The sequence below is a fragment of the Helicoverpa armigera genome, chromosome 2, assembly GCF_030705265.1.
Source record: "Helicoverpa armigera isolate CAAS_96S chromosome 2, ASM3070526v1, whole genome shotgun sequence".
Taxonomy (NCBI): Eukaryota; Metazoa; Arthropoda; class Insecta; order Lepidoptera; family Noctuidae; genus Helicoverpa; species Helicoverpa armigera.
Window position 1 is genome coordinate 4,533,264 of NC_087121.1, and position 25,942 is coordinate 4,559,205.

The window sequence follows — 25,942 nt, forward strand, 5'->3', positions numbered from 1 at the left end:
GTGACCCGAAATCTAAGTATTTGCAACTACTTAAGTATTTCTTGGTAGCCTCAAGGGTGGATCTCAGATTATTCGAATAAAAAAAAATTGGAGGTCGCCTTTGTTCGCACATTCATGTTTACTTATTTCCTTTTCGGTGCTTCATGACACAAATGCCAGCATCTTTAGCTTTGTGTATAGATTTCCACAATAAAAAAAAATATTGGACCACGACTATGTGACCCTTATGGCGCCAAAGTAGAATCCGCTGTTAGATTGACACTACCGACAGCTAGCGAGTCTTTAAACAAAGGAACCCGTTGAAATGTGCATACAGAAATCAGAAGTAAGAGGACAATAATTTAGAGGCACCTAAATTTTAGACAGGTTTTTGTAAGAAAAAAAAAAACTGAAAAAGTTAGTTAAAAATAAAACACCACAAACGAACTTCGATCTCATTTATTTTTGTTTTCTAGAAAACATTTAGTTATGGCATAAAAATTACGTTTGGTCAATGAATGTTTTCAGACAAATATGAGTAGCATATACACCTATTACTATAATTGTATCGGAGCTAAACAGTTATAAACACAGACAGGTAATTCTTTTAAATAAAGCAAACGCTTGGTTTTCAAAAACACTGCGCAATTGGTGTTTCTCTGCGTCTCGAAATTTTTATCTTACGTTGGAAATTGAGCTGAAAGAGGCTAAAATAAAAATACATTAATCGTTTCCGATCTTCAGTATTTCTGCATATTCATTTAGTTATTATTTAATTTAGCACACAGAGTTCCACTTCCACAAAAAATTCCGACCCAATATTTTTATACTAAAATAAACGGGGCATCTAGGTATATTAATAGCTTTACAATATTTTGCATTATAAAATTCCTGTATTAATTAAAATATCTAAAATTGTCGTGAATAATGGATGTTTTAAAAGTATTATTTAAAAATAAAGTGTGTTAACCCCACAATACATAATAGGTACACATAGGTAATAGATTGCCATACAAAAACTTTGTAAGTATGTATAATAATTTAGTCAAAATAAACTATGAGCATCTATCTACTTAACGTACATAAGAAAATTAAACAAAAGAAACTGTCTATTAACTAAACCAGTATTCTATCACAGTTAGATACAATTTCAGTACCCTTTTTGTGTACGAACCATTAAATATAAATATGTATTTTATTAATCTACAAGTACATTCCACTGGTTTCTTTTTCATTAAACTAGTTTGAATATTTATGTCAATTGACGTGCAGACATACTTTCGCGGAACAAACGGAATTGGTCTGTGAAACAAGTAAGTTATATTTATTTTTGTTACTGATGAAATTAGTTATCAAAAAAGTTAAACAGATTTCACAAACTTATAAAAGTATACAGTAGCTTTTTTAGATTTCATATTTCTGTAGTGAGCTCATACAAATATCATTATATCCATTCCACTATCATTCGATGTTTATACATATAATCTAAACAGACATAACATTCACATTAACTATATGGTACATTAGGTTAAAATACACAATTATCAGTTTCTAAACTCGACACATTATCACGCATTAATGTAAATGTCTTCTTTATTTTTGATTGGGTAGTCTTTGGGGGGTAATTTGAAGCTGTTTCTTATGTATGAGAAGCGATGGAAGTTGTAGAAGTACTCTTTGCCGTCGGGAGAGTATTGTGGGTAGAGGGTGTAGGCTGGCAGCTCGAAGTCCAGGTCAGTGAGGGAGTCCGCGAGCGCGTGCTTCGCGAACTCCTCCTGGTATCGTCATGACTGCTCTCGGTACGCTTTCCGTTTCATACATTTCTCCTTCAATATGTAACACAGCGCTATGGCTATCAGCACAGCTATAGCGATTGCCATACTTATGCTAATCCAAATGATCTCCTCGTTGATGCCGCTTGTCGACTTCCCTGCAGGCAAATATATCATTTTATTATAATGTTCATAGTCATTGCTGAATGTTAGGGTTCAAACATATAATTGATAAGCAGTACCTATTAGTACCAGCAGTAGTTGTATCAATATTTTTTATTCATATAAATAATCTGCACGATTTAAAATCGATTTAACGAATGAGAAATTAGTTCGCTCTTGAGTGTTTAATTACGATGTCGCTGTCGGTGACAAGAACCGAGGAGGACCGTGATATGAAATATTTTTCGTGAAAGTTTTTGCACAATCAGCTCAATACGTGAATATCAGTGTCTGCATGACATTTCTGCAGTCAGCCGAACACATTTTCGACATTTCAACATTCCGATTGAAATCATGTAATATTTGACTTTTTTGACATAAAAGACGCGTAAGACATACTTACTAACATATGTCTCATAAAAATATGAATGGAGAATATTAATCAATACATAAAAGTAAGCAAGATAAGGAGATCTTAAGACTGCTGTGTAAATGTTTGTTCGTGATAGTCTATTTGCTTGTTCCGTCGTCAGTCCTCTGTATTGTTTGCGGTCATCCCAGCTTAAGCACACAACATGAGATAACAGAGAAAATTGGCTCCTTGTACATTTCAAATAAATTGCGTAACAGCACTTAAAGGAAACTTGAGTACTTTGTGTTCGGTGTCACACGTAGATAGAAAGGAATAAAGGATCGAACATTTATAAGTATTAGTTAAGAAACCTAATAATCATGTTTATCTAAATGACTCTTGAATAATAATTATCTGTACACCTTATTTACCACGCAACACCCAGACCACAGCCAACTAATATGCTCATAACATAAATGTTGACCATACCGGGAATCGAAACCGGAGATATGATAAAATCGAATACTGAATAATATAACGATAAAGAGATTATCTGCTCAGTACTAATAGCGTCGTATTAGTCGGAAAAAGCTTATTTTTCCTAATTAGCCTTATTGGGAATCGGCTAAAATATCTATAGTTATTAATATTCCTAGGCAAAAAGTTCTTCATATTTATTTGCTATCTACCGATATTATCAGACCAATCGGATATCGAGCCAAACCCTTGATACAAAATTGGTTTAAGACTCGTGGCATGGCACATGAGTAAAATTAAATTAGGATAGGATACTATACAATCAATATTACTACCCATTTGTATTGATCAATCAATCAATCAAAGAGCATGTCCAAAGCTAAAAATATACCTCATTGCGCTCACCAACACTTATGACCAGAGCCCTGAGTATCAGAGGAGGCCATTGTCCAACAGTGGACTTTTGAAGCGAACGTGACGTGACGAATGAACAGAACCCAAGGTGAAAACGTTAATGTACTTATGCTGCTTACCAAAGTTTTCACGTTTAACTTACTGAAACTTTCAAACAACTTTTATTATGCAACTGCCAAACATTACAGCATCGCGGTTCACACGACTTTTTAAGGAAACAGAAAAGGCTTTACTAATTTCATAAAATGTAGAAAGATTCAATCACCTTCTACTAGTTAAACAAACGTACTCTTCTAGAAATAAAACGTGCTGGTTATTCTTCAATAGCTTTGAAATCAAATGTAGGTATCGAAGTATCTCTTGCTGTATCATAGATTCCAATAGTCAAGACAATAGAGGAAGGGGATACCAAGAAGATTTCGCGATAGAGATCTGTCGGATCCAAACCGCAGCCACAGATATGTGCGTCGATTGGTTGGAAATCGAAATTCAATTTTAGATAACCTATAAACAGCGGAACTGAATCTATTCTAGTGAGTTGTGAAACAGGAAATTAATAATCTGTACTATCTTACTACTTCTATTAAGGTAATCTGACGGCCTCGGTGGCTTGATGGTCACCATGCGGGACTGCTGGACCTGAGGTCCCGGGTTTGGTCGACATTGTGTGATAAGCATGCTTGGTGTTATACGTAGTTTGTCAATTGTATTAGCACCCATAACACAAGCTAATTAATAACTTACCATGGGGATAACCAAACGTGTGTAAGGAGTCTGGTCCTGACATTAATATGACAGAAAATCTTTTGAATATCAAAATTGGCAACACAAAATGCAATAGATCCTTTCAATTAGTTCCAGTTATTTGACGAGGAGAAAGCTTAAGAATTAAAGAAAGCTATAGTGATACTTACCACCCTTCTTGTTGGAGTAGCCACCCATCTTGCCGGCGACCCTGGCGGAGGCTCCGCCTGCCATCACCAGCACGATGGCGCTGGTGTGCACCGAGTGACCTGCACAATATCAGTAATTTACAGTAAAACAATATTATTAGCGCCTACTGCTTTAGACGGGTATACTCACAATATAGATGTAACTGTTCCTAATTTGTTAACGGCAGCATTTCAGTAAGTTCAGCACCTAAAGGTGACTGCCATTCTGTTATAAGGATAGCTTTCACCTTTAGATGCTGAATATCTTCAAATCCACGAGGGTCGCAATTGGTATTGGTACTAAAGGTACTAGTGGTAGTTGGTAGCAATTAGGTAGCAACTCTCTATATGTATTTCGAGGGGATTGGTGAGGAGTGACAGCTATGTGACGGTAACCCTAATTTGACCAAAGCATGTAACGCACAAACTTTCAATAAAAGAGGACAGACAAGGAGATTCCGTTTCTATTGTTTTTAAATTGACGATAGCGTAATATTTTTCTGAAGTGGACATTGGACAGAGATTACGCCCAGTGAATATGTGGATAATGTTTTAAACTCTCATCTTCGTTTACTTTCAGATTAACCACTATCAATAATATTTCAATGAAGTTTCGAATAAAAATAAAAGGATCATTATGAAAGCGAATGATCTCGATCGGTTAAAGTATAGTGACCGTTATTATAAAGTTCGTATAATCTTGTTCAAAACACTTACGTATCATGATCGCCATTTTGCCTGCCTCCAGAAGGACGAATAGAAAGCGAAGTCTTTATTTACATTGATGAAGATAGTGTCTCTCCTTTATAACTCGAAGCAGCACCTGAAACAAGGAAACGACTTAAAAGGGCAAACATTTTAGAAACATAACTGTGGAAAATCGCGTACTATACTTATAACGTATCCCGTAATAGCACTTCGTTTTCACTTAGTAGCGGGTAGAGTTTCCAGTCTTTCTTTGGGAAGATTTGTTTGACTGTGTGCGGTGTTTAAATAGCTTTTCGTCTTATAGATTATTCTAGATAAATATTTACTAACAAATATTACATAACGCGTTATTAAAAAATATTTGCCTTTTAACAAAGATTTTTAGTGATAAATTAGCGTTCTAATCTGAGCCGTGAACTTTTATCACCGAAATTCAGTATTGAAATAACGATCATAGTTTACAAGAAGATTGTTGCAATTAAGTATGGTGTAATATTATATTATTTAAGCAGATGGTTGATTTCTGTGTAGGCTTCCTTTCGTTTGGATAAAAAGGAACCGCTTACAGCATTAGATATAACTTGCAGTTGATCACAATTAATGGCGAAGTGCTTACGCTGGCCGCATAATGTATATCGTGGAATTACTCGCAGCCAAGATTGATGTCGTCAATCAAGTAAATTGAGGGCGTAAGCATTCCGCTTTACGCTAACTGAGCTATACAAATCTTACAAACAAGAAAACGTTTTTTCCACAAAAATGGCGGCGTAGCACGTTATCATTTCCTCTCTGTTCATAAAACTTTCGCCTTGTGTTATGTGTAAATTACTTTTCTGAAACTGCGGGGCTTTTTTAGCGAAGCAAAATTGTTTCGCGAGTAAAGTTTGTGTTTACAACTTTTTCCGTGTCCCAAAGGTGATACTGCAACAGAACTCTTTAAACTTGCGCCTTATGGTGTTATAGTGTAGTATTATTTTTCGAGACTTTTAAAACTAAAACTGAGGGTGTGATGAAATGTGATATTTTATACGATATTAATCATCAGTGACTTTAACAATAAATAGGTACCTAATTTATTTGCAGTCATACTATATTTTGGATAAGCTGTGTAAAATGTTATGATGTCCTGGTTTAATAACGTTAACCTTGACTCAACTGGATGAATAAATATTGCCTAAACAGAAGTTTGTGGGAGGTGTTAATATTAATTAACACCTTTGGACAAGAAGTTTAAGGATTATTAAATAAGTTTAGTTTAAAAATAGCACCGTTATTTTATTTATTATTACTGAAAATAGACACACGTCATTAAAACCCTCGCGTTTCTAGTCTTACAAGAAGATTGATAGATAGTCGATATTCGGTTTGTTTTTACTGCCATTAGGAAAGAAAACTCGTGCCAAATAACAATAAAAGGAACAAATGGCGTCATTTTTTGTCAAAGTGATGTATGATGGTGAGAAAGTGTATTTGTTGGAATGATAAAACTTTAGTATTTGCCAAGAGCTTTTCAAGCAGTAGCAGACCTAAGTAATTGTGTTTTTTGTAACATGTATTCCAGAGACATAAATTCAGCAATAAATAAACTGCGTATAGTTTCTCAAAAAAGTCAATTAACTATTCATGTGAATAGACTCAAAAACAATCCGAGAGCATTGAATGCCTATTTAACTTCCAGTGGTGTGTAGGTATTAGTGTTTTCATGTATATTGTATACGGCCATCTCTCGACGCTTGCGTATAATTGCTGCCCTACTCGTTCCCGGCAAAAAGTCGGTCACGATTAAAAGCCTCGACTCGAGGAGCTATAATTAGTCTCTTTTCTATATTTTATAAAAGATTTGAAAAGAAACCCAGACTCGCACTTGCCAGTAGCCTAAATAATGTACGTTCTTACACAATTTGCAATAAATAATAGCAGAGAAAACTTTCTGGAATTAAAATACCTACTAAATTGAGATCAGTAATAATTGAGAAGTGCTTAATGGATGACTTAAGGGTGTTACCGTGGTGTTACCTTATATTTTACTATGTATTTCAACTATACCTACATAAAAAAACTTTTTTGACGTGACAACGTCTTATAAATCGATGGAGCCGGCTGCACGCACGAAAAAACATGACTCATGCGGCGTTACCTCGCTCTGAGGCGTTCCGTTTAAGGCTTGAAATGCAAGCGAGAGTACGCAGCGAGCGACAAAGAGGCACAATCGGCAGCTACTCACGTTGTCACGTTCAACTATCGTCAGTAAAACGACTTTACAGACAATGGTTTTTTTTTATAGATGTTATTTGCCTTGAAATATTGCTGACTTCTTGTACAAAAAAGAGTTGATTTGCGACACAAGAAATAAAACGATAGCGATGTCTTTGTTCAAACATTATTATCGACCTGCCTAGTGTTTGTAGTGTTGTTGTTGAACGAGAGCACGTACAGTACACTCTAGTGATGTGTTGGATTTTATTTTATCGATAACTGGCTATTCAAGTGTTTTAATATGTTATAACGTTCATTTCTCGTAGGTTCGACAACTGTAGTATTTATTTTTGAAGTAATCTTTCTTAAGGCGAGGAAGTGGTCAACAATAATTCCATAACCGGCACGCGCATCTAAGGCGCCAAAAGGGGTCGGAGCGTCTGAGCGGGGCGAGGATAACAATACGCGCGCTAGCTTATAACTAAAAGTCGTAAGCAACAAAATGGTTTTGTAATTTTATTATTTAGAAATGATAATTTGATAAAAAATCCTACTACAATTTTAAAGAGTATGTATATACTCAACTACTAAAAAAGTTAAGAGGCTTTAATCGGTCCCGTTTGCCCATAATATGTGAATCTCTTTTTAAAAAGAGGTATGTTTGATATATATTTCTCTGTTATAAAAGTTACCTAATCATGTTTCTACAACTAACAAAATAAGGTTTATATCATGAACTTTTCAGGTAACCAAGTTGTATTTTGATCCGTTTTGTATTTACTGAGAAAAATTGACATCCTTGGCGCCAAAAATTCCAATTCGTCCTCTTAACGACGTTATTTCTCATTATGGTTTATTTAGTTTGCATTTTATTATTGGTTATCACATATATATCACACATGATTATTTAACACAGTTTCATATTCATTCAGAACCCTAAATTAACCTTAAGTGAGTAAAATTTCTTTTTAGTTTCATGTGTGACCATATCCAATGGAAGAGTACATAATTTGTTCTTTTTAGACATAATAAGGAAATTGAAGAAACCAAGTTGCAAGCCGAGATGCTTGCTCGTAATATAAAACTGAGTAAGTATGTCGGTTAACATATACATATTCGTCTTCTTGTCATGAGTAAGATGAGTGTACGTACGTTGTGTGCCTTACGTTGTGTGAGGACGGTTTCCCGGAATTATGGTACCATCTGCTTCTTTATGAGATAAATGATTTTATTGGAGAGACACAACATCAAACATTCTTATCAACACTATACAGTGTACATGTATTGAAAAAAAGGCAAATCACTTAATTGATATTGCTAATAACTCACTAACTTCGAAATACTTATAGTATTGCTTGTATGAAATATTCGCTTCACTGTTTGATGATTGATTAATTCACGGAATAGAATAAATGATGAAGGTATGTACGTAGATACGTCGTTCTCATGTGCATTATTTTGATTTAACTACATTGCTGAATAGAGCGAGTTTAGGCTTAGTTTCTCTGAAAAGAGAACTATTTTCGGGGACGTTGCATTTTGCAATTCAATTCTTATATACATAACTTACATACAGACAGGTATAGTTTTGTGAGCACGCACGCACATAGGTGGCGGGCGGCCTGTGAAATTTGTTATCCCTTGTTCGCAGCCGAACCCTAATAAAGCAAAAAGGTTTGCTTCAAACTTTTGTTTCTCACATGAATATCGTTCCGGCGCACCCTCACGTCTGACGCTAATACAAACAGAAAAGGCTTTTCACACTCTCCCGTACTCTTCATTGTTACTGGCTGTCAGTATTTTTTACGACGAAGGTAGTAGTTTTAAAGGTACACCAGTATCAAAGTTACTCAAGGTTTTATTTTTGAAAACAAAATGTTGCAGCAATTGTTTCCAACAAGCTTAATTAATACGGCGGTTTATCGCAATTAATTATGTACTTTTTGCAATTATATACAAAAGCGATACATGCCAGAGCTGTTACCACAATGAGAGCATTGGATGTGCCATTTAGTACATATTGATTGTGGTTTGTTGCATTTAATATTAGTCGCTGATGCAAACAGGGATATTGGAATAAGTATTGTTATTAATATGTGGAATAATAGACTTTTATATACACGACTGGATAATACTGCCATACCTACAATTATCATGTCTAACTAATAATATTAAGTTCCATTCTATGATGATATTTTCTTAGACAGACAAATGTAAATTCTTATGTCACACTAAATATACCTCATACCAGATATATTATGTGTAGGTCCTCCTAATGAGTACAGATATTGGTAGTCCTTCGCCTAACGGAAATTGTTCAGCCTCGACAATTTATTATTAATTTGAAAACGTCATTCACACGTAACACTAGTTTGTGGAAAACACACGAGCTGTTTCTCTCTGAATAAAATTTTAATTCGAACGTGTCAAAAACAATGCTCTTGTTCGAAAACCAGCGAAACTAAAATTACAGTTCAAAAATGATTCTAGCTAAAAACGTATTTCAGAAATGTGGGTAGGTGCAGTCAAGCGTAACGCGTCATGTATTCAGATAAATATTCGTTCAATATTTCTATATAAAATAATTTCATTTTTCTGTCCAATCGCTTACAGTCACACACGCAGATGTCCCGACAAGCTTTTATTAAAATGTTCCCATGAAAGACAGTCAACATGACACTAAATTCATACGATGTGCCAATATATTTTTATTTAGTTAAATACATAAGACAACCCCTTAAGTATAGCAGTGCGTAAAAAACGTGAATAAGTATACTAGAAGGGAATTTGGAGGACCCTACATACATGGTGTTACAAAAATACACAAAGAAAATACAATAAATTAAAAATCCTAAAATTTGGACCCCAGCAAACTACCATGTGTTGTTATACCTTTACTTACACAAGTAAGTAAAGGTATAACAAATATTTTAAATACCACTACATTGGTTTTGTATCCATTCATAAAGTATTACAATACTCATTAGAACGTATCTGTAAACATACATGTACATGTTTTCTGAAAATAAAAGCTAGTTAAGCCGTCAAAAACTGGTATAGCTAATATGTATGAATATCGTTATTCGATTTTCCGAACCTTCCAGTTTTAGGCCGTATTATGTGAAAAAAGCTAACGTGGAAAAATATTCGATGCAGTAATCAAGTTACCCGTTCTCTTTTGGGCTTTATTTGGTTAGTTATTCGTAACCGGGCTCAGCGTGGGAGAGATACGCGTTGGCGTAAGAAGTGCAAAAACGTTAACCCACTAGGTAAACAAAAAGTTACTTAAGTCCCTAAATATAGAACGGATTATAAATAATTAAATTGGAAATGAGAGAGTTTGATGATATCTCACAGCTACCTACTAAAGACTTCGGCAATTGCTTATATTTTGGTCAATGATGGTGCAGACAGCTGTAAGGCTCTACCGATAATTCAAAAGAAAGTGGAACGAATATGTAAAACAATAGTAAGACGCGTTGTCAGCTCGAACCCGCGGTTTGCGGTGATCGACCAGAGAGTTGTACTGGCCAGTCAACAACACAGCGGCATTACCGCGATTTGGACACTCGACCACCAAATCAAATAAGGGACGTTTGAGGTCTTAATCCACTTCTACTAACTGACAATTCAGACTCGGCAATTTAAGTGTCTTTTACGAATGACAAAATTGATAATGAGAATAATCATGAAAAGGGATAAAGCCAATTTTATGGAAAATGAGGCACACATAGAAGTATCATTGGATTAAAAAATCGATATCATTTAAGGCAAACTCTTGAAAACATTCGTTTTGGACGTTACTTCTGGTATCGCAGACCGCCAACAGTAAACGGTTTCTATTTAAAGTGTCCCGATTCAAATATCTAAATTAAAAATAGTTCACGGAGGATCTTAGTTGAACTCCTGCCAACTGCATTTAGCAACCGTGTCTCGGATTATTTGCTTTGCTAGTCTAAATGCGGATAATATGCTGCATAGATTCTTTCAGTAAAAAACTTTTTGCCAACGTTGCTTTAATTATAATTCCAGTAGGAAAAACTCATTAATTCCAAAAAGTAGCAATGTGTTCTGATAAAAGTTTTCTCCAAAACTTAATTTAGCCCAACTCAGTTTAGGATACGAAAACCGAGCACGGATAAAAGAATAAAACTTAGAAGTTGGTGAAATTTGTGGAAGAAAAATAGCGGTTGAGTAAACTAAGATCAGAGAGATAGGGGCGTTTATTAAGGAGGATGGACTATCTCATTCTGTGAAAGTCATACAAAATATGTGGTAGCTGATACATTTAACAGAATCAATAATGTAATTACACTAATAAAAGGCTTGAGACTGTTAAATTGCCTTCGAATCGATTATTGGATTCCCCACAAATGAATTGGCACAGATGCGACTAATCATTTTAGTTAAAAGGGCATTATTGAACATTGAGCACTTTGAGTGCCTGTAAGTTACCCATTTATGATTTGTCAATTAACGTTATTAAAAAAGTGAAACCAAACCATTTATATTGTGGTTTAACCTTATTAGATTCGGGGATCGTCGCTCTCTTTGTCTGAGCAATAACCTCGGATTAACTTGGACGTGTATTCTTTTACAAGTTATGGACTTGGCAGCGTTACAATTCTCGAGATGCTACATCAAATTGCATTTGCCAAAACTATCGAACTTAGAACGTTTATCTTCGATTAAAACTGCGGTCCAGTAAATCATAAGAGACAGCTTCCCGCAATGGTATAGCTTAATGCAGATATATCTTAAAACGGCTTTGAGTAAGTACCTACACTATAACTGAAACTGTAATTATAAATGGTAAAAATTGTTGTGAGAAACTTGTCTGTATGTTTATTTTGGACGTACCTACAGAGATTAGCCGTCCCTATAGAGTAAGTAGGCAGGCATACGTTTTCTTTATAATATGCATGAGCCTATATGTTTATAAGGTAGCCCGAGTTCTCGTGAAGGTCATTCCAGTCGGTAGCTACGTAGAGACATGATGTTGAATTAATAGTTGGGCCGATGTCTCAGTACGACCCACGCCCGGGCATTAGGTTAGCTAGATAGTGTTAATAATGACCCATTTACTACCCACAAAAGGTTCCGCCTACCTGGTTCCCTCTATTTGGTACGTTTAAACTCCAAATCGTTGCCCAACCCTTTCACAGTAATAAATAGTGCGTTAACGTTGTCGTTATTTGTCTACTTAGTCGTGTATTATTAAATACTCGTTGTTACAATATAAATAGTTGCTTGAGTTAATAACAAACAGTTTGCCAACACCCTGAGTTTGAGTTAAACTTGACGCTAAAATATTGAGATACAGACGTGAAGTGATTCATAATGGGCTCTTTCCACGAAGATCGAATACTTAAAGTTTAGGGTTTCATTATACAATCCATTAGGTGCTACCCACCGTCTCCGCGATTGACTTCTGTGATGGATTGTACAACTTTGTACAAAACTTTGTATCGCGCATTTTGAGCTTGTTATGTTTAAATCTTAGTAGTTAGGGAATTTAGTTTCATATTTTAATAGAGCAATTTGAAGAACAAATTAATTAATATTAGGAACAAAATTAATATTATCACACAAAATTTCATTTATTTTAAAAATGGATCAGTATAGGTACGTACCTACTCAGCTTTTAGTTAGATTCCAGATCCCGCTCAAATTTGTGCAACTTTATGAAAATCATAAATTCCATTTCTTACTGACGTCCATTTTACCTATATTTTCCCTTTTCCTAACTGTGCCATCATATCGAAAGTTCAATTTTATTAAAATTGGTTACCTTACACCTCTAGGGTAATAGCGATATTTATATTCAGAACAAGTACGTAGGAATTTCGCACCTCTCATTTAAATTTTGAAAGAATGTTTAAGACGGGGTTCATAAAGAACTGTGAGTGGACACAGATATTAAATAATCTGTGTTGTATTTCTATTGAAATTATTTACTAAGGTATTTTGTAGGAGCGAGAATCAAACAAGCTTGAAAATAAAATACTCTTTAAAAAATCTGTGTTAATTTCAATATTCTAACATTACTCGAATATGTAGTTCGGATCACAAGAAGTGATACCTACCCGTAGATATTTGAGCAGAGTGCATTTCGCTATCACGTTAACAAGTTTATCCATATACATTGAGTAGGAAGAAACAGGAAAATCTCAGCGGAGAATATAGTTAGTTAAAACAAAAGTACACCAAACAAGAATAACAAAACAAGAAGGGAAACTTATTCGTTGTGTTAAGAGGAAGCACATTTCTATGATGTAGAATGCTCCCACGGGCATAATACACGTTTGTAGGATTTCATTTGAGGTTTGGCACTTTATTAACGGCTAGCCGTTTTCTTACTCGTCATTTCTTACGTTACTCGGGAAAAATGTAGCTTCCCAACAGTGGAAGAATTTTTCAAATCGGTTCAGTAGTTTCAGAGCTCTTAAGCTTGGGTTTCCTAGGAAAGCGGTGCCGTCATATTACGGACGCAAATAGACGGTCGTCTTTACGGTGATGACATGTGGAAAGTTGTTGAGGATTACGAGGTTTTGCAGGAATAAAAGAACTGTAGAAATACTCAAGCAACGGAGAAATATAATTTTGGTGCACACAGTACAATGCATCACAAGCAAGTGACGACAACGGTGCATTAATGCGCCTGCTTAAAAATTACGAACTTCATTAGGCCGTCGGAAACGTGTTGCTATGAAGCAACGGCTAGGCGCTTCAACATGCCCCCGGGCGTTGAAAGCAACGGTTTCAACCAAATTAATCCGAGGACACCGGCAGCGGACAGATCCTGTTAAATGCGCGTCTCACAACTCCGGTGGATGTCTTTATGTCGGCTACTCGAGCGATGCCATCCTTCCCTGGGTAGACGGCCACAATCCGTCCCAAGCTCCACTTCAAGGGAGGAAGATTATCTTCCTTTATCACGACCAATGTGTTCACCCGTAATTCATCCTTCGAGGAACGCCACTTGGTCCGCAGCTGTAACTCTGCAACGTACTCTCTACTCCATCTGTGCCAGAAATGCTGACGCAGCTGCTCAATCCGTTGAAAGCGAGATAGGCGGTTGGCAGAGTAATCACTGAAGTCAGGTTGCTTGATGGAAGTCAGAGGTCGCCCAACAAGAAAATGTCCTGGCGTGAGCGGAGTGTAATCAGCAGGATCTGAAGATAACGGCGTCAGTGGACGAGAATTCAGGACGGCTTCAATTTTAGTTAGTGCGGTGTAAAGCTCTTCAAACGTCAAATTACAATTTCCCAACACTCGATTAAGGTGGTACTTTGTTGACTTTACACCTGCCTCCCAAAGTCCTCCGAAATGTGGGGTATACGCGGGTATAAAATGGAACCTGATACCATCTTTCGCTGCATCTTCACTCAATGACGAACTAGTCGATTTTAAAAACTTAGATAGTTCGTTGTATGCACCGACAAATGAGGTACCGTTGTCGGAAAAGATATCAACGGGTTTTCCTCGACGAGCAATAAATCGATGCAAAGCCAGTAAGTAACTTTTACCCGTTAAGTCGCCAACAAGTTCCAAATGAATAGCTTTAGTGGTGAAACATATAAAAATGGCAATGTACACCTTTACCAGCCTGCATCCACGGCCTTGACGACTGGCACACAAGATAGGGCCGGCGTAATCAACGCCTGTACTCTCGAAGGGATAACCTGGACGAAGCCGTTCTTGCGGTAAGTTACCCATAATAGGTGCTACCACCTTACCCTTCATGCGCCGACACAGAACGCACTTATGATAACAAGCCTTCGCCAAGTTGCGGCCCCCTATCGGCCAATAAGATTCCCTTATCGATGCTAGTAATAATTGCGGGCCAGCGTGCAAAAGCCTTTTATGCTCAAAATAAAATAATAATTTGGTAAATTGATGAGTGGACTGTAATAGACAAGGATGTTTTTTATTATATAAAAATTCTGAATTATTGAGTCGTCCTCCTACTCGCATTATATTGTCTTCATCTAAATAAACATTAAATTTTAAAAGGGCACTCTTCTGAGGTATGCTTTTTTTATTTAAAAGTATTTCATACTCGGGAAATGATTCATATTGACATCTACGAATGACAACAGTGAGTGAGTCTTTCAATTCATCCTGTGTCAAATAATTAGTTTTAGGATACTGCTTCTGGCATGACTTTATAAATCTTAACACATAAGCTACAGAGCGTATAAGCCGTGAATAATTAGAAAATCGGTTAAATTCAATTAATGCCTTACCTTTAGATTCGAATGTTACTGCATTTAACGATATATTAGGTTTAGTCTCCAGTAACGGCTCTGAACATTTGATTTGAGTCGGCCACTCAGACCGGTCCAGTCGTAAAAACTCCGGTCCTGACCACCATAGATCTAAATCCTGCAGAGCACCAATATCCACACCACGAGATATTAGGTCTGCGGGGTTTTTATCGGTTGGGACGTGCCTCCAGGTACAGTTACCGGCCTTATCCAAAACTTCAGCGACGCGATTTCGCACAAACGGCTGAAGTTTGGCAGGCAACATCTGTAACCAGCCCAACACGATGGTCGAGTCAGTCCAACAGTAGGCCCGACTGATAGTCAACCGGAGTGACCTCATCACTTTCTCATAAAGACGAGAACCGACTACTGCACCACACAGCTCGAGCCGAGGAATCGTTGTGGGCTTTATGGGAGCTACACGACTTTTAGCCATCAACAAACGAACAAAATAGTCACCCTTATCATTAACACTGCGAATGTAAGCACAAGCACCGTATGCAGCCTCAGACGCATCTGTGAAAATGTGGAGTTCTACCTCCGTATGTAAAGTGCAAACTACAATACGCGGAATTCTTAAATGATTTAAAAGGGGTAGTGACTTCAGTATATTATTCCAACGTTCACTAATTTCACTAGGTAAGGGTTGATCCCATGACAATTTATCTAACCACATTTTTTGTAACAGCATTTTCATGGAGACAACAATAGGGCCTAATAGACCTAAAGGATCAAAGATTCGCGCAATCACGGATAACAAATCACGTTTAGTAGACCCGGCTGATGGCTGACTCAATTTTATTGGGAACCCTAATTCATCTGATCTGACATACCAACTAAGACCAAGTAATTTGTCAGGCTCATTCGATCCAATATTTAAGTCAAATGAATGAGAAACAGTGTCTGAAACTAGTTGTGGTTCATTCGACTTCCACTTTCGCAATGGCATACATGCCGATGCCAATTCTTTGGTCACCTGAGCGCGAATAAATTTAGCTGCATCTAAATCATCACAGCCAGTAAGCAAATCATCGACGTAGAAGTCGTGTGAGATGATTTCACTTATTTTAGGGTCACTGCAGTCGAGTCCTATTTGCCTAAGACAACGCGTAGCAAGAAATGGAGCACTAGCCGTACCATACGTGACGGTGTTCAGTTCATATACTTTAATAGGGTCAGCAACATTGTCACGCCAAACTATCCGCTGCAAGTGTCTATCCGACGGGTGTACGCTCACTTGCCTATACATCTTCTCCACGTCTGCAGATAAGACATACTTGTGGCATCTAAACCGAAGAAGTATAGACAATAGGTCGTCCTGTACAGTGGGCCCGACCATCTGTAAATCGTTGATGGACACTCCCGTCGAAGTAGGACAACTTGCGTTGAACACAACGCGAAGTTTGGTCGTACTACTTGACTCACGCAGTATACCGTGATGCGGAATGAAATAACCAATACACTTTGATTCATTAATAAGACTCATATGACCAAGTGTCTCATATTCTAACATGAACTCGTGATACATTCTACTAAAATCAGGCTTAACCTTTAGCCTACGCTCTACTGACTGTAAACAATGTGTAGCTTTCTTGTAAGAGTCACCTAACACTGAAGAATCTTTCTTGAGAGGGATCCGAACACAAAAACGACCATCCGACATTCGCGTCGTATTTTTGACAAAATGATCTTCACATAATTTCTCTTCGGGCATATAAGCAGCAGTATACTTCGCATTCACCTCCTCCAACTGCCAAAACTTTGTCAAATCTGATCTAAGGTGTTCCAATTTAGCATTATTATCAGAAGCAGTTTTAGAAAAATTACATTTTAAATCATTACATAACAATGAAATAGAATTCTGACTAACTGGACCGGAAACTATCCACCCTAAACTAGTTTCATACAAAACAGGTTTTCCGGTACCTAGCTTTATTCTCTGTGATCCTAACAAATCCCAAAAGAGATCAGCACCGATGAGAATATCTACCTCAGCGGGCGTGCAAAATGTAGGACCTGCTAAAGTTATATTTAGCGGAATATTTAATTCGGCATAATTAATTTCACGGCACGGAACATTACTTGTAATGTATGGCAAAACAAAACAATTGAGATCGAAAGTAACACTATCGTCCATCGGTGTTATCCTTACACGACACAATTTACCTACGTGCGACGTAACATTATTAATGCCGAGTATAGACTTATTTACTTGTGTTGTTGCTAACTTCAATTGTCTGCATAACCGGTCTGTGATGAATGACGATGTGCTGCCACTATCCAGAACCGCGCGAGCGACGTGCACTACGCCATTGTGGTCCCGCAGTTTAACCTGTGCGGTGGATAACAACACATCACGCTGCTTATGCTCACGGGATGATGCAATGTTTGCTGACAATGCTACGTTACTCGTGTCCGTGGAAGCAGGCGATACAGACGAAGATGCTGACGAGTTATTTGAATTAGCACTAACTGTATTCACCTCAGTGCATTTCCTATCGGTGTGAACTAGGGTATTATGCCTGCGTTTGCATAGTTTACAACCTGGTTTTTTACATTTATTGGCATAATGACCGGACCGAAAGCAGTTAAAACAAATCTTAAAGGTGGGCAATAGTTGTAGTCGAGCGTCATTGCTGAGTGCGAGAAACTGTGGACAATTATTTAACGAGTGATCATTGTTACAATTAGGACACACTTTGCGAGATATTTCGTTGTTATTTAAGTTGTGATTAAGAGCCTGTGTAGCTACCATAGATTTTATCTTAGGACATGATTTATTAGGTGTTTGGGAACAATTATTGCGTGATAATTCTAAGGTTTCAATAAGATCAGCTCGATTACGCAGGAACTTCATGAAGTCGTCGAATGTTATAGGGCTGTCCTTATCTATCTTACCTTTGCACTCTTCCCACTCACGATAGGTCTTTTGATCAAGCTTGCGAGTCACAATATAAATCAATAACGTGTCCCACTGCTTAACAGGCTCACCTAACGACTCTAATGCTCGCAAGTTTTTATTTATTAAATCAATTAAAGACTTTAATACAACAGAAGACTCCTTTGTGATACTTTCAACATTAAATAAAGCAGACACATGATTTTGTATTAGTAATCTTCTGTTATCAAACCGATCACATAACAACTGCCATGCCACAGAATAATTACTCGAAGAACATTCAATAGAATTAATAACTACCGCAGCCGACCCTTCAAGAGATGCTCTCAAGTAGTGGAATTTATTAATATCGTCAATGCTATCATTGCAATGGACAAGACTACTAAAGGTGTCACGGAATTCCAGCCAATTCGTATATAAACCGCTGAACTTAGGTAACTGAATTGTTGGCAACTTAACTGGCTTATGCACATTCGTGTGAGTACTTTTACAGCTTTCCATCGACCCATTATCTTTATTATATTCACTGATAATATTCTGTGCCCTAGACAAGGATTTATAATAAAGAGACTCAAAATCCGCACGTTCGGAAAATTGTAATTTAATGTCCTCGACAATGCATTCCAGACGTAACTGTACCTCATCATACTGCTCATACAACGACTCCATCTTGCCTATGCGCAGCTGCAGCTCAGCCGTGTCACAACTGGTTAGGGTTCTGTCCTTGAGTGAATCCAGAAAGTTAACGAAAGCAGTCAATCGACCTTTGAAGCTTCCTCGCTTCTTAACTAATTCCCTTTCCTCGGACATGCTGGGAGACAAGTGTATTCAACCTGGAATTGATACAGGAATACTATTAAGCTATGAACAATAAGTACTTGAGACGCTTCTACAAGCTTTAAAATTGGTACAGTTAATAATTACTAAACCAACAATGTAAAACACAATATAATTTAACTATGATTTAACGTTCGTTAACTTTAAGTTATAGTTAATGATGCAATATGTTCAGTTACCTACTCACAATATTATGTTATAAAACTTTACTGCAAACCAATTAACGAAGCAAATAAATTAATAAACACTATTCTAATTAAATACACCAATTGAAACGAACTCAAAATAACATTAAGTTAATTGATATTTAACAATGACTTGCATTAATATCTAACACTCAAAACTATGCCGATTATGTCTAGGTACCTACTAACATAAAAATAATTATGTGAATTAGTTACAGTTTTGTATAAATAAAGTTTAAATTATGTAGCAAATAGCTAACTATACTATAGTAAATATGAATTTAAACTTTTACTGTTAAAAATACTAATCACAATGTAACAAAGTACCAAATGATTTCAATCTAACACAATGCACTAATGTAATATAATACTAAGAAAATACACTAACCTGTGATATTTCTTGACGATATACTTTTATTTATATTACCTGAGTGTTGGGTGATGATATTAATAACAATAAATGCAATACACCGCAATTAAATTGCTTGAGATCAGTCCAAATAATTGTCCTGCACAAAACCTGCAAGTCACGCCGGCTAATTGTCACGCCCGGCTAATTGACGATCCTTAATTATTTCTTCCTTCAATTTTAAGCGCTGATCTTCATATATCCTGCTCGTAATGGGCCATGTTGAGGATTACGAGGTTTTGCAGGAATAAAAGAACTGTAGAAATACTCAAGCAACGGAGAAATATAATTTTGGTGCACACAGTACAATGCATCACAAGCAAGTGACGACAACGGTGCATTAATGCGCCTGCTTAAAAATTACGAACTTCATTAGGCCGTCGGAAACGTGTTGCTATGAAGCAACGGCTAGGCGCTTCAACAAAAGTTCCACGGCCGTTTTAACACACCGTCATAAACTTTTTGTTAGTTGTATCATACTTACTAACCTGTTTTATTTAATATTTCTCAAATTTCACGACACCAATTCTGTTTTAGTTGACTTTTTCTATAATCTTTACTTTTTATATTATATATTGCTTCGTGGTTACGAACGAAATCCATTAAAATTTCGTCGTCCTCGCTGCTCCATGAGTTGTAACTAATTTTTGACGTTGTACCGAAAAAAAAACACAAATACATATTAAAAAAGCTTCACCGCTTTCAATAAAACGTTCACCAAACTATCTGACACCATCAAGACGGCCGTCATGCAAATGGCGGCACCGCTTTTTGAAGTAACGGCGTCAGTTACCGCTCTCTAGGAAACCGCCCCATTTTGTTTACATAGACAATGTTCTAGTGACGTCATTCACCGTTGTATTACGGCCGCTATATGACGGCACCGCTTTCCTAGGAAACCAAAGCTTTAGGCTACAAGCAAAAAACCGTTTTCTCTTTATTATATTTGTATAGAAAACCAATAAGCAGATATCAGATTTTTAAACATTTTTTTTGATATTGAGAACCGATTTGCTAATGTTTTCAAAGAATTCCTACATTTATAAAACTTTCGCTGTCTCCCTACAACTATCTCTTTTCTTTCGTTCCTACAACGTGGTGGCACGGAGAAATGGATAAAATAATGAGTTTTGTGTAGTTGTAAAGTAAATATTAGGTTTTATTTGTAAAGTAGATATTAGATATAAACTTAAATCATTATACTGATTTGTGCTGTAGCAGTGTAGCCACACGGCTATAGAAACAGAGCAATACTGTGTACGTAGGTAATTAACACCAGCTTTTTGCTATTGTATATTGTCATATAGTTGTAGTTTGAAGCAGCTTCTATATCTATATAGACTTCTATATCGTAAAATTATACTACTTGTTGATAAATTATACGTGAGTGAAAAAAAATAAAATAATATAAGTATAGGTACTCATGCTACAAATATTATATAAATAATAAATGACTGCCAAATGACAACCGAATAGCGATTTGTGACTATATCTTGTATTATCTTTGTCTCAGAAATGGCAATGAAAGAAACAATGATAGTTGCTTTTATGAAATATGGGCTATATAACGTTCTCTATTGCGTGTTCAAAATGTAACGGTGAGTTGAAAGAAGACATAACAATATATATTTTTGTCTTCCATTCTAGTAAAAGACTAAACTTAACAAGGCTTTGCGGATTGTTTAGGTACATACAATAGACGTACTCCTGACTATCTCTAGACGTTAGAGATTAAAAACCATTCAGTACCTATTTCTATAAAAAAGATTTTCACAAGGTCTTTATTTAAAACATCGATGAGATAGCCTAATCTTAAATTACCATTGAAAAAATACTAAGACACAAAGAAAAATAAATCTTACTTAAAAAAAAGAATCTTTAAAAACCGTAATCCATTAATCTAATTCATTACCTTATAATCACGAGTTTTGTTCTAGATGAGCGAACAGAATGAAATTTATAATTTTGTTAAAAGCTTCTTTGATTTATAAGAAAAATAGGTGTTATCAATCAAAGCAGCATTTGTATTCTGCTTAACATTATATGTAACAACAAACTTCTCTCGGCTTTACCCGGCTATATTTTTTGTTATTGAAATTGGACATGAATCTTGTGTATATTTGAACGCTTTACAACCATTTCCCTTTAAAGCTTAACGAACAAACAAACAAAGGATTATGATTTCATCATATAGGTATTGATGCGTATTTTAGCCAAAGGCAAGCTTTGCCGTTTGACATTATTTTGCTCTCCTCTCATCCCTTTACGTTTAAAAATACGTCATTCCCTCGCATCTCGTCTGATGTGTTCACGCTTCATATGTTTTATTCGTAATGTAGCTGACGAGGCATACCTATCTATCTATAGATAAGTAAATATGTAGTATATGCATACCTCTCGTTATTACGTTTTATATAGTTCAGCAGGTTCTTTACCACAAAGAATGTTTGCTAACAAGCAAATTACGTTTGCAGTCGGTTAAAAAATGTGAGGAGTTTACGCTGCGACGATTTAGGCATTGTAACGAGGTAACTAAGCTTATAAATTCACGTTAGTATGGATATTATACGTGGTTATTTTCTTTTTTAGATAGTCCAGTCAATCATATTATGTATTGTTTTTACTTCTAGCTATGCCTGTGTATATAAGTACGCTGCGACGGGTTGAGTACATTTTCTCTTGTTTTTATGCAGGTTTCCGTGAAATTAGATTACTTTCTCAGCAAAACAAATCAGTGTTCTATTCAATTATTTTTCATTTTACTTTTGTCTTAATTAGTTATTATTCAAGTAACAAATGATACCTCATTGCAAGATTGCATTTGAAAAATAATAGTTTGGAATTCAGCTTAAAAGAATAAGACATTTGTCTTATAAAAGTATCAAGTTTGCGTAAGCTGAGCTATAAAACCAACAGACCAATACTGGAGATTAATGGGGAATATTAGTCAGAGAGATAAAGGTGTAATATAAAAAGCCTTTGGATCAACAACATAAATAATATCACGTCTACTTTCAATGAGATCTTGGAAACATACTGTTCTTTTTACCTTAGATTAAAAGGAGCATGAATTGGAGTTACAAATTAGTTGGTAGATGTTTTGTCAGGGATTTTCCTTTGTTTACTCCTCTATACAGGATCAAAGAATGATACGAGTGAGTTGTAATGAGAAATGAGTACGGGGGAAAACAAGAGATAATGCAATAATTAGTTTAGAAAACTGTAAGCTCTGACGTAAATAGGGAAAGCTAATAACGCGTTAAAACGAAGTAAACATCGAAACGAATGCTTCATTTGTTCAGCAAATTAAAATATAAGTACGAACCTACTTTCTTTGTAAAGCTCCTTGATTAACCATATGTTTGTTCACATTGTTGCGAAGGATCGTTAAGAATTTAAGTGTGTTTAGGACCAACCAGAAGGAACATTGAAATTATGAGTGATCAAACGGCACTTTTTCATAATTTCCTTCAGAATTGTATCCAAATACATATTCTTTATTACATGTTCAATTAAAGTTTCAAAATATACATGAAATGCATAAATTTGAAATGTTTTTGTGTTTGTACATACCAACTTGGAATATGCCAGAATTGGCCAGAATCGAAATTTTTATTATGCATTGATTGTGTACTAAATGTGGTGTTAAATAGATATATTATTGTAGGTATACTTATTATTAGTAGTTAGTAGTTAGTAGTTATTGTAGGTAGTTTAGTATTCTTCACTCATTCTGTGGGTCCCAGAATCCGTGGTGCTGATTACTAGCAGTCTGAAGTCAGAAAGTTTGTCAGCCATTCTTGCCAAGGGTCACGTGTATTTCTTTCTTTAGAGTTAGCCGGTAGATAGGTTGTGAAGTTCAGATTAGGTTTATAGATGATGGTATTGTCTGTATGTATATTTGCTTTGCCCATGAAAATGTATGTAGTTATTTAAAAATTCAATCTAACAGCAGATATTAAACTAAGAGTCAAGACACTTTTTTCAAGGGATACGGTCTTATTATAAATTATCATATCATTTCAACGTTCGTCATTTCTATTCAAGAGGTCCTTTCGAGACAAGAACTAACACAATTATAATGTAGGTACATATCACGGACTAGGTCTTTCGTCTTGACTGAGTAGGGTAAGCAAAAAGATTTATGACCTTAAATATCATTTTGCATTTCTAGATATTTTTTTATTAAAGTCTTAGAGATAGTAACAAGATAGTTATAACTAGAATGCATTGTGTTTCTGATTTCATTAAAATGTAAAATTAGCAAATCTATGAGTTTGCGGTACCTATTTGCAGAATTTCAAAAAGTGAGGGTTCTCTAAAGTAAAAATTCAACCTTATTACCTTACTTTACCTTGAAGCATTCCATATTTCTAAGTTCGATTTCGATGAGTTGCATCATTTTACTATAATGATAACCGCACCATGTGAAGTTTTCGAATTACCGATTTGTCTAATCGCCGGCAAGTATATGCTGTTTATGGCTTAGTTTTCGTTATATCTAAATAAGTATTGTAACTCACCCTTACAATTTGTATTTGATTCTCAAATTGTTTTATCAAAAAGCCCAAAAACGCCTAATATAATAATTTAATAAAAAAAAAATTAACATACCATTAAATCAATCTCAAATCCAGCCATCTACATGATCAAAACACCAACATGAAACAATCGTTCAAAGCACACACAACAGGACACAACTGCACTATCGGATCACTTCATATTTTCGATCGAGCGCCATCAGAAGCAACGATGGTGATTGTTTCCATTGTCGTGGACGACGATTGTTGACGAGTGACGAAGTTAGATCGCGGTGGCTGCGGGGCCGGGGACTCGTGCGCTCTTGGCCACGGCCGGGGGAGTACTGGGCTAGCGAATGCCTGCGACCCGGGGCCTCAGCCGCGCCCGCCTCGCTCACAACACTCCCGTGCTGTGAGCGGCAACCCTTGTAACTCCAACATTAAGCGGGTACTCTGACACGGTTTTAAAAGGAATGCCATGTGAACTATTGAGTGGTTTCCCACAAAGTGAAGTCGACTTCAGTGTTACTTGAGCAAGGTATGTAAGAGTTCATTCCCTTCCTCGAGGAAATCAGTTTGTAGAGTAGGATGAGATCTAACTATAAAATGATTTTGACTACACTAATTATTGCCGATTTTAGAAATTGGCCACAATATCACCCCACGCCACATTTCTAGATACACAGTTACCTTGGGCCTATACAAGCCTAAATTCAAATCTCGACATTAATATGATATCCTGAATATCCATGAAATAAAAGAAATAACACTACTTATGCTTCACATTCTAATTATTAAGTAGATACATAAAACTAGTGCTCTTTAAACATAATACCTATAGCAATTATTTCAGAATATCACTTACAAAGTTATATCAGAAATAGTCAACTGTATAATAGTTTAATTAAATATCTTTCGCAAAATTAGAGTCGCAAACTTAATTTAAGTGCTGTAAGTCCAACAAAATAATTTCATAACTAGACTGGGAGACTGGGACCGTCTTATGGCTCCATTCCCGAATTAACAAGTAATAACATGAAAACTGTTTGTTATTGGACCTCTTTGCAATATAAAGTCCAGCCAGGTGTGAAAACAGATATCAAAGGCGAATGAATTCAAAGAGATGTTTGACATGTAGGTATTATATGTACTGAACCCAAATAACTGTGTCATCCATTGTACCGTATTCTAATGATTTTTTTCCCTATTCAATGAACGTGTGAACTAAACGTATTTTTATTACTTTCTTCTTATTTTGTTACCTATATCAGTTAACATATTGTGATGTATGTATACCGTAAGCTGCCCGTCATATTTTTGTCTAACTCCATCCAAAGGCTGTCCGAAAAAATTGCTCTTTAGCGATAATACCGCGAATTGTGCCTTTGTGTTTATAATTTCCAGCGTTCTGTAATAATATGGTGTACAATAAAGAATAATTCATAGAATATTTCTTTTTCTTTACAATGTCTAATATTCATATTGCTAAGTTATGCTGCACTTTGCTTGCTAATTATATCACGTTCCAGATATATTTGTTCGTGCACTTCACGTTGTCGTAATGAATACAATAAGCTTTTGTTAAGTCGTGCACCGTGATATTACATTCTCTTTGTGTAAGAACAATGACATTACTTGCTATTTCATTTACGATTCGCGTTCACTAATTCTATAAATTTTAAATTACAGTCCAGCATTTTAGTTTTCACAGTTCATTGAACTATGTTTCGATAGGATAAACTTGAATACAGCTTTTGATGGAAATCGATTACATTTTCGAACATTTCAGAGGTATAAAGCTTTCACGTTCACCAATACCGATTTTCCGGC

General features: G+C 36.0%; 3 protein-coding genes across 3 annotated transcripts in view; all 3 read right to left on the reverse strand.

The window, feature by feature from the left end:
• LOC110376519 (serine hydroxymethyltransferase) overlaps positions 1-25,942 on the reverse strand; it is a 136,137-nt gene that overhangs the window by 37,523 nt on the left and 72,672 nt on the right. The gene's annotated exons all lie outside the window — the stretch shown is intronic.
• LOC110376794 (uncharacterized) lies at positions 423-24,498 on the reverse strand. Its single transcript, XM_021335399.3, has 4 exons — positions 24,207-24,498; positions 4,806-4,911; positions 4,071-4,169; positions 423-1,909 (listed from the first exon to the last, which is right to left on the reverse strand). Exons 2-4 carry the CDS (start codon positions 4,819-4,821, stop codon positions 1,764-1,766), a joined length of 261 nt encoding a protein of 86 aa, XP_021191074.2. The 5' UTR covers positions 4,822-4,911; positions 24,207-24,498; the 3' UTR covers positions 423-1,763.
• On the reverse strand, positions 13,570-20,001 carry LOC126056556 (uncharacterized). Its single transcript, XM_049849994.2, has 2 exons — positions 19,572-20,001; positions 13,570-18,994 (listed from the first exon to the last, which is right to left on the reverse strand). The coding sequence occupies exon 2, from the start codon at positions 18,969-18,971 to the stop codon at positions 13,764-13,766; it is 5,208 nt and encodes a 1,735-aa protein (XP_049705951.2). The 5' UTR covers positions 18,972-18,994; positions 19,572-20,001; the 3' UTR covers positions 13,570-13,763.

What these genes read in the sequence shown, in the direction of transcription:
- LOC126056556 (XM_049849994.2), bottom strand. Translation starts at nt 18,971, where the DNA reads ATGTCCGAGGAAAGGGAATTAGTTAAGAAGCGAGGAAGCTTCAAAGGT.
- LOC110376794 (XM_021335399.3), bottom strand. An exon ending in CTACTCCAACAAGAAGGGTG is followed by an intron (nt 1,910 to 4,070) that starts GTAAGTATCACT and finishes ATTTGCCTGCAG; the next exon opens with GGAAGTCGACAAGCGGCATC.